The 9,667-nt window shown below is 44.4% G+C and overlaps 1 protein-coding gene across 1 annotated transcript in view; it reads left to right on the top strand.

Moving 5' to 3' along the window:
* The window catches only part of camta2 (calmodulin binding transcription activator 2), a 180,436-nt gene extending 175,619 nt beyond the window's left edge, over positions 1-4,817 (top strand). Inside the window, 2 exon segments of the mRNA XM_046329061.1 lie at positions 3,516-3,697; positions 4,440-4,817. Of these exon segments, the coding sequence (XP_046185017.1) occupies positions 3,516-3,697; positions 4,440-4,662 (405 nt within the window). The 3' untranslated portion in view covers positions 4,663-4,817.
* The last annotated feature ends 4,850 nt before the right edge of the window (positions 4,818-9,667 follow it).

Raw genomic sequence — 9,667 nt, 5'->3', positions numbered from 1 at the left:
TGACATTAACCTGGAGCTAACCCTGCAGATAGCGCTACTGGGTGACATTAACCTGGAGCTAACCCTGCAGATAGCACTACTGGGTGACATTAACCTGGAGCTAACCCTGCAGACAGCACTACTGGGTGACATTAACCTAACCCTGCAGATAGCACTACTGGGTGACATTAACCTGGAGCTAACCCTGCAGACAGCACTACTGGGTGACATTAACCTGGAGCTAACCCTGCAGATAGCACTACTGGGTGACATTAACCTAACCCTGCAGATAGCACTACTGGGTGACATTAACCTGGAGCTAACCCTGCAGATAGCACTACTGGGTGACATTAACCTAACCCTGCAGATAGCACTACTGGGTGACATTAACCTGGAGCTAACCCTGCAGATAGCACTACTGGGTGACATTAACCTGGAGCTAACCCTGCAGACAGCACTACTGGGTGACATTAACCTAACCCTGCAGATAGCACTACTGGGTGACATTAACCTGGAGCTAACCCTGCAGATAGCACTACTGGGTGACATTAACCTAACCCTGCAGATAGCACTACTGGGTGACATTAACCTAACCCTGCAGATAGCACTACTGGGTGACATTAACCTAACTCTGCAGATAGCACTACTGGGTGACATTAACCTAACCCTGCAGATAGCACTACTGGGTGACATTAACCTAACCCTGCAGATAGCACTACTGGGTGACATTAACCTAACCCTGCAGATAGCACTACTGGGTGACATTAACCTAACCCTGCAGATAGCACTACTGGGTGACATTAACCTAACCCTGCAGATAGCACTACTGGGTGACATTAACCTAACCCTGCAGATAGCACTACTGGGTGACATTAACCTAACCCTGCAGATAGCACTACTGGGTGACATTAACCTAACTCTGCAGATAGCACTACTGGGTGACATTAACCTAACCCTGCAGATAGCACTACTGGGTGACATTAACCTGGAGCTAACTCTGCAGATAGCACTACTGGGTGACATTAACCTGGAGCTAACCCTGCAGATAGCACTACTGGGTGACATTAACCTGGAGCTAACCCTGCAGATAGCACTACTGGGTGACATTAACCTGGAGCTAACCCTGCAGATAGCACTACTGGGTGACATTAACCTGGAGCTAACCCTGCAGATAGCGCTACTGGGTGACATTAACCTGGAGCTAACCCTGCAGATAGCACTACTGGGTGACATTAACCTGGAGCTAACCCTGCAGATAGCACTACTGGGTGACATTAACCTGGAGCTAACCCTGCAGATAGCGCTACTGGAAAAGTAGTCAATCGATCAATAATATCATAATACTTTTAGAATATTTATCTTTAATTTACAATCTGTAGAAACTATGATATTAAAAAGGTTCTAAATGAAATGATTTGTGTTCAGAGATAGATGGGAGGGGTTCAGTAGAGCTAAAGAGTGGGATTTTATACAAACAAACGATAACTATTGTAAAATACTTTTTGTCCATAAAATGTACAGTGCCTTCGGAAAGTATTCAGACCCCTTGTCTTTTTCCACATTTTGTTACGTCACAGCCTCCAATCAAATTGTATAAACATTTCAGGCATCATCAATGGAATGCACCTGAGCTCAATTTCGACTCTCATAACAACGGGTCTGAATGCTTATGTAAATAAATTATTTATGTTTTTTTATTGTTAATACATTTGCAAAAATGTTTTTTTTAAACTGTTTTCCCTTTGTCAACATGGGGTGTTGTGTCATTATGGGGTATTGAGTCCTTATGGGGTATTGAGTCATTATGGGTTATTGAGTCATTATGGGTATTGTGTCATTATGGGGTATTGTGTCATTATGGGGTATTGAGTCATTATGGGGTATTGAGTCATTATGGGGTATTGTGTCATTATGGGGTACTGAGTCATTATGTCATTATGGGGTATTGTGTCATTATGGGGTATCGAGTCATTATGGGGTATTGAGTCATTATGTCATTTTGGGGTATTGACTCATTATGGGGTATTGAGTCATTATGGGGTATTGAGTCATTATGGGGTATCGAGTCATTATGGGGTATTGAGTCATTATGTCATTATGGGGTATTGAGTCATTATGGGGTATTGTGTCATTATGGGGTATTGTGTCATTATGGGGTATTGAGTCATTATGGGGTATTGAGTCATTATGGGGTATTGTGTCATTACGGGGTATTGTGTCATTATGGGGTATTGTGTCATTATGGGGTATTGTGTCATTATGGGGTATTGAGTCATTATGGGGTATTGTGTCATTATGGGGTATTGAGTCATTATGGGTATTGTGTATTGAGGGGTATCGAGTCATTATGGGGTATTGAGTCATTATGGGGTATTGAGTCATTAAGTCATTTTGGGGTCTTGTATCATTTTTGGGTATCGAGTCATTATGGGGTATCGAGTCATTATGGGGTATCGAGTCATTATGGGGTATCGAGCCATTATGGGGTATCGAGTCATTATGGGGTATCGAGCCATTATGGGGTATCGAGTCATTATGGGGTATCGAGTCATTATGGGGTATCGAGCCATTATGGGGTATCGAGTCATTATGGGGTATCGAGCCATTATGGGGTATCGAGTCATTATGGGGTATCGAGCCATTATGGGGTATCGAGTCATTATGGGAGTCATTATGGGGTATCGAGTCATTATGGGGTATTGTGTGTAGATTGATTATATATATATATTTTTTAAAATCCATTTTAGAATAAGGCTGTAACGTAACAGAATGTGTGAATACTTTCCGAAGGCACTGTGGTATATATAAGTTGTTGTTGTCCATTATATTACTCCAATCAGGGGAGTGATGGTTAGGGGAAAATATATATATATTTTTAAATATATAGATATGGGTTATCGGAAATGATGCAGACATTGATGGAAGCTCCAATCTATCTGCCATATTAAAGCTGACCCCCCCCCCCCCCAATATTAAAGCTGACCCCCCAAAATATTAAAGCTGACCCCCCCAATATTAAAGCTGACCCCCCCCCAATATTAAAGCTGACCCCCCCCCCAATATTAAAGCTGACCCCCCCCAATATTAAAGCTGACCCCCCCAAAATATTAAAGCTGACCCCCCCAATATTAAAGCTGACCCCCCCAAAATATTAAAGCTGACCCCCCCAAATATTAAAGCTGACCCCCCCAAAATATTAAAGCTGACCCCCCCAAATATTAAAGCTGACCCCCCCAATATTAAAGCTGACCCCCCCAAAATATTAAAGCTGACCCCCCCCCAATATTAAAGCTGACCCCCCAAAATATTAAAGCTGACCCCCCCAAATATTAAAGCTGACCCCCCCAAAATATTAAAGCTGACCCCCCCAAATATTAAAGCTGACCCCCCCCAAATATTAAAGCTGACCCCCCCCCCCAAAAAAAAAAAAAAAATGCAAGAAAAAAATTGTGTTTCAAAACAATCAGTGGCTAATGTAATATTTTGGAATGTGGAACACACACACGCACCTGATAGCTTTCTCGTTTTGCCCCCAGGTTGACATGGCAACGTTAGCAGAGCAGATCATCGAGGCAACTCCTGATCGAATCAAACAAGAGGAATTGTCCAGGGGGGCGGAGTCACCGCTTAGAGAGAGGCGGGACAACACGGTGATATCCGACACCATGCCCTGGTTGGCCACTTACCTGGACACTCACACACACCCCTCTCTGTCCAGGTACACACACACACTCCTCTCTGTCTAGGTACACACACACACACCTCTCTGTCCAGGTACACACACTCCTCTCTGTCTAGGTACACACACACACACACACACCTCTCTGTCCAGGTACACACACACCTTTCTGTCCAGGTACACACACACACACCTCTCTGTCCAGGTACACACACACCTCTCTGTCCAGGTACACACACACCTTTCTGTCCAGGTACACACACACACACCTCTGTCCAGGTACACACACACCTCTCTGTCCAGGTACACACACACCTTTCTGTCCAGGTACACACACACACACCTCTCTGTCCAGGTACACACACACCTCTCTGTCCAGGTACACACACACCTTTCTGTCCAGGTACACACACACACACCTCTCTGTCCAGGTACACACACACCTTTCTGTCCAGGTACACACACACACACCTCTCTGTCCAGGTACACACACACACTCCTCTCTTTTAGTAACCACAGAACATAAATACCATCTACCAATCAGCTGTTATAGTAACCACAGAACATAAATACCATCTACCAATCAGCTGTTATAGTAACCACAGAACATAAATACCATCTACCAATCAGCTGTTATAGTCACCACAGAACATAAATACCATCTACCAATCAGCTGTTCCACAGCATCTAACCAGCGATGTGTGTGTGGATCAGGTCAGTGACAGACAGTATGTAAAGCTGTGTGTGTGTGTGTGTGTGTGCGTGTGTGTGTCTCTACTAGATGTGTGTACCCCCCCTCCCACCTCAGTACCCTGGCCCTCCAGAGGCTGCGGCCCCCCAGTAGTGTGGCGTGGGCGGAGTTCCTGAACGCCTCGGCCAATGGGAGGATGGAGAGAGACTTTGCTCTGCTGACTCTGACTGACTCTGAGCAGAGAGAACTGTACGAGGCTGCGCGCATCATTCAGAACGCCTTCAGACGATACAAGGTACAATATAAACCCTGAACCCTGGAGGCAGGAGCTACACAGACGCAGGCTTCATTCATTCATGTTCTCCAGCCACTGTATTGCTGACGTCAAGACGATTTAACTTCTTAATCTGTCACTCTGTTCTCTATCTCTGTTCTCTCTCTCTGTTCTCCCTCTCTGTTCTCTCTCTGTTCTCTCTCTGTTCTCTCTCTGTTCTCTCTGTTCTCTCTGTTCTCTCTCTGTTCTCTCTCTGTTCTCTCTCTTTTCTCTCTCTCTCTGTTCTCTCTCTGTTCTCTCTCTGTTCTCTCTCTGTTCTCTCTCTGTTCTCTCTCTGTTCTCTCTGTTCTCTCTCTCTGTTCTCTCTCTGTTTTCTCTCTGTTCTCTCTCTGTTCTCTCTCTGTTCTCTCTCTGTTCTCTCTCTCTGTTCTATCTCTGTTCTCTCTCTGTTCTCTCTCTGTTCTCTCTCTGTTCTCTCTCTGTTCTCTCTCTCTGTTCTCTCTCTGTTCTCTCTCTCTGTTCTCTCTCTGTTCTCTCTCTCTGTACTCTCTCTGTTCTCTCTGTTCTCTCTCTCTGTTCTCTCTCTGTTCTCTCTCTGTTCTCTCTCTCTGTTCTCTCTCTCTGTTCTCTCTCTGTTCTCTCTCTCTGTTCTCTCTCTGTTCTCTCTCTCTGTACTCTCTCTGTTCTCTCTGTTCTCTCTCTCTGTTCTCTCTCTGTTCTCTCTCTGTTCTCTCTCTCTGTTCTCTCTCTCTGTTCTCTCTCTGTTCTCTCTCTGTTCTCTCTGTTATCTCTCTCTGTTCTCTCTCTGTTCTCTCTCTGTTCTCTCTCTGTTCTCTCTCTGTTCTCTCTCTCTGTTCTCTCTCTCTGTTCTCTCTCTCTGTTCTATCTCTGTTCTCTCTCTGTTCTATCTCTGTTCTCTCTCTCTGTTCTCTCTCTTTGTTCTGTCTCTTTGTTCTCTCTCTCTGTTCTCTCTCTTTTTTCTGTCTCTGTTCTCTCTCTGTTCTATCTCTGTTCTCTCTCTCTGTTCTCTCTGTTCTCTCTCTGTTCTCTCTCTCTGTTCTCTCTTTGTTCTCTCTCTGTTCTCTCTCTCTGTTCTCTCTTTGTTCTCTCTCTGTTCTCTCTCTCTGTTCTCTCTCTGTTCTCTCTCTGTTCTCTCTCTCTGTTTTCTCTTTGTTCTCTCTTTGTTCTCTCTCTCTGTTCTCTCTCTCTGTTTTCTGTCTCTGTTCTCTCTCTTTGTTCTCTCTCTCTGTTCTCTCTCTGTTCTCTCTCTGTTCTCTCTCTCTGTTCTCTCTCTGTTCTCTCTCTGTTCTATCTCTGTTCTCTCTCTGTTCTCTCTCTCTGTTCTCTCTCTCTGTTCTCTCTCTTTGTTCTCTCTCTCTGTTCTCTCTCTCTCTGTTCTCTCTCTTTTTTCTGTCTCTGTTCTCTCTCTCTGTTCTCTCTCTGTTCTCTCTCTGTTCTCTCTCTCTGTTCTCTCTCTGTTCTATCTCTGTTCTATCTCTGTTCTCTCTCTGTTCTCTCTCTGTTCTATCTCTGTTCTCTCTCTCTGTTCTCTCTGTTCTCTCTCTGTTCTCTCTCTCTGTTCTCTCTCTCTGTTCTCTCTCTGTTCTCTCTCTTTGTTCTCTCTCTCTGTTCTCTCTCTGTTCTCTCTCTCTGTTCTCCCTTTGTTCTCTCTCTGTTCTCTCTCTGTTCTCTCTCTCTGTTCTCTCTCTCTGCTCTCTCTGTTCTGTCTCTCTGTTCTCTCGGTTCCCTCTCTGTTCTCTCTCTCTGCTCTCTCTGTTCTGTCTCTCTGTTCTCTCGGTTCCCTCTCTGTTTTCTGTCTCTGTTCTCTCTCTCTGTTTTCTGTCTCTGTTTTCTCTCTCTGTTCTCTCTCTGTTCTCTCTCTGTTCTCTCTCTCTGCTCTCTCTGTTCTCTCTCTCTGTTCTCTCGCTCTGTTCTCTCTCTCTGTTCTTTTTCTGTTCTCTCTCTGTTCTGTCTATCTGTTCTCTCTGTTCTCTCGCTCTGTTCTCTCTCTCTGTTCTCTCTCTCTGTTCTTTTTCTGTTCTCTCTCTCTGTTCTCCCTTTGTTCTCTCTCTGTTCTCTCTCTCTGTTCTCTCTTTGTTCTCTCTTTGTTCTCTCTTTGTTCTCTCTCTGTTCTCTCTCTGTTCTCTCTCTCTGTTCTGTCTCTCTGTTCTCTCTGTTCTCTCGGTTCCCTCTCTGTTTTCTGTCTCTGTTCTCTCTCTCTGTTCTCTCTCTTTGTTCTCTCTGTTCTCTCTCTCTGTTCTCTCTCTGTTCTCTCTCTCTGTTCTTTTTCTGTTCTCTCTCTGTTCTCTCTCTATGTTCTCTCTTTGTTCTCTCTTTGTTCTCTCTTTGTTCTCTCTCTGTTCTCTCTCTCTGTTCTGTCTCTCTGTTCTCTCTGTTCTCTCTCTCTGTTCTGTCTCTCTGTTCTCTCTGTTCTCTCGGTTCCCTCTCTGTTTTCTGTCTCTGTTCTCTCTCTGTTCTCTCTCTCTGTTCTCTCTGTTCTCTCTCTGTTCTCTCTCTCTGTTCTCTCTCTCTGTTCTCTCTGTTCTCTCTCTGTTCTCTCTCTGTTCTCTCTCTCTGTTCTCTCTCTGTTCTCTCTCTGCTCTCTCTCTGTTCTCTCTCTCTGTTCTCTCTCTCTGTTCTCTCTCTGTTCTCTCTCTGTTCTCTCTCTGTTCTCTCTCTGTTCTCTCTCTGTTCTCTCTCTGTTCTCTCTCTCTGTTCTCTCTCTGTTCTCTCTCTGTTCTCTCTCTGTTCTCTCTCTCTGTTCTCTCTCTCTGTTCTCTCTCTCTGTTCTCTCTCTCTGTTCTCTCTCTCTGTTCTCTCTCTGTTCTCTCTGTTCTCTCTGTTCTCTCTCTGTCTCTCTCTCTGTTCTCTCTCTCTGTTCTCTCTCTCTGTTCTCTCTCTTTGTTCTGTCTCTTTGTTCTCTCTCTCTGTTCTCTCTCTTTTTTCTGTCTCTGTTCTCTCTCTGTTCTATCTCTGTTCTCTCTCTCTGTTCTCTCTGTTCTCTCTCTGTTCTATCTCTGTTCTCTCTCTGTTCTCTCTCTGTTCTATCTCTGTTCTCTCTCTCTGTTCTCTCTGTTCTCTCTCTGTCCTCTCTCTCTGTTCTCTCTGTTCTCTCTCTGTTCTCTCTCTGTTCTCTCTCTCTGTTTTCTCTTTGTTCTCTCTTTGTTCTCTCTCTCTGTTCTCTCTCTCTGTTTTCTGTCTCTGTTCTCTCTCTTTGTTCTCTCTCTCTGTTCTCTCTCTCTGTTTTCTGTCTCTGTTCTCTCTCTTTGTTCTCTCTCTCTGTTCTCTCTCTGTTCTCTCTCTCTGTTCTCTCTCTCTGTTCTCTCTCTGTTCTATCTCTGTTCTCTCTCTGTTCTCTCTCTGTTCTCTCTCTCTGTTCTCTCTCTCTCTTTGTTCTCTCTCTCTGTTCTCTCTCTCTGTTCTCTCTCTTTTTTCTGTCTCTGTTCTCTCTCTCTGTTCTCTCTCTCTGTTCTCTCTCTGTTCTCTCTGTTCTCTCTCTGTTCTCTCTCTGTTCTATCTCTCTGTTCTCTCTGTTCTCTTTCTCTGTTCTCTCTCTCTGTTCTCTCTCTCTGTTCTCTCTCTCTGCTCTCTCTCTGTTCTCCCTTTGTTCTCTCTCTGTTCTCTCTCTCTGTTCTCTCTTTGTTCTCTCTTTGTTCTCTCTTTGTTCTCTCTTTGTTCTCTCTCTGTTCTCTCTCTCTGTTCTGTCTCTCTGTTCTCTCTGTTCTCTCGGTTCCCTCTCTGTTTTCTGTCTCTGTTCTCTCTCTTTGTTCTCTCTGTTCTCTGTCTCTGTTCTCTCTCTGTTCTCTCTCTGTTCTCTCTCTGTTCTATCTCTGTTCTCTCTCTGTTCTCTCTCTCTGTTCTCTCTGTTCTCTCTCTCTGTTCTCTCTCTCTGTTCTCTCTCTCTGTTCTCTCTCTCTGTTCTCTCTCTCTGTTCTCTCTCTCTGTTCTCTCTCTCTGCTCTCTCTCTGTTCTCCCTTTGTTCTCTCTCTGTTCTCTCTCTATGTTCTCTCTTTGTTCTCTCTTTGTTCTCTCTTTGTTCTCTCTCTGTTCTCTCTCTCTGTTCTCTCTCTCTGTTCTGTCTCTGTTCTCTCTGTTCTCTCGGTTCCCTCTCTGTTTTCTGTCTCTGTTCTCTCTGTTCTCTCTCTCTGTTCTCTCTGTTCTCTCTCTGTTATCTCTCTCTGTTCTCTCTGTTCTCTCTCTGTTCTATCTCTGTTCTCTCTCTCTGTTCTCTCTCTTTGTTCTGTCTCTTTGTTCTCTCTCTCTGTTCTCTCTCTTTTTTCTGTCTCTGTTCTCTCTCTGTTCTATCTCTGTTCTCTCTCTCTGTTCTCTCTGTTCTCTCTCTGTTCTCTCTCTCTGTTCTCTCTTTGTTCTCTCTCTGTTCTCTCTCTCTGTTCTCTCTTTGTTCTCTCTCTGTTCTCTCTCTCTGTTCTCTCTCTGTTCTCTCTCTGTTCTCTCTCTCTGTTTTCTCTTTGTTCTCTCTTTGTTCTCTCTCTCTGTTCTCTCTCTCTGTTTTCTGTCTCTGTTCTCTCTCTTTGTTCTCTCTCTCTGTTCTCTCTCTGTTCTCTCTCTGTTCTCTCTCTCTGTTCTCTCTCTGTTCTATCTCTGTTCTCTCTCTGTTCTCTCTCTCTGTTCTCTCTCTCTGTTCTCTCTCTCTGTTCTCTCTCTTTGTTCTCTCTCTCTGTTCTCTCTCTCTCTGTTCTCTCTCTTTTTTCTGTCTCTGTTCTCTCTCTCTGTTCTCTCTCTCTGTTCTCTCTCTGTTCTCTCTCTGTTCTCTCTCTCTGTTCTCTCTCTGTTCTATCTCTGTTCTATCTCTGTTCTCTCTCTGTTCTCTCTCTGTTCTCTCTCTGTTCTCTCTCTCTGTTCTCTCTGTTCTCTCTCTGTTCTCTCTCTCTGTTCTCTCTCTCTGTTCTCTCTCTCTGCTCTCTCTCTGTTCTCTCTCTCTGTTCTCTCTCTCTGTTCTCTCTCTCTGTTCTCTCTCTCTGTTCTCTCTCTCTGTTCTCTCTTTGTTCTCTCTCTCTGTTCTCTCTCTCTGTTTTCTGTCTCT

This window comes from Oncorhynchus gorbuscha, linkage group LG25, assembly GCF_021184085.1.
Source record: "Oncorhynchus gorbuscha isolate QuinsamMale2020 ecotype Even-year linkage group LG25, OgorEven_v1.0, whole genome shotgun sequence".
In the NCBI taxonomy this organism is placed as follows: domain Eukaryota; kingdom Metazoa; phylum Chordata; class Actinopteri; order Salmoniformes; family Salmonidae; genus Oncorhynchus; species Oncorhynchus gorbuscha.
The sequence above is the reverse complement of the archived record's forward strand: the minus strand, read 5'-3'. Positions and strand labels throughout refer to the sequence as shown.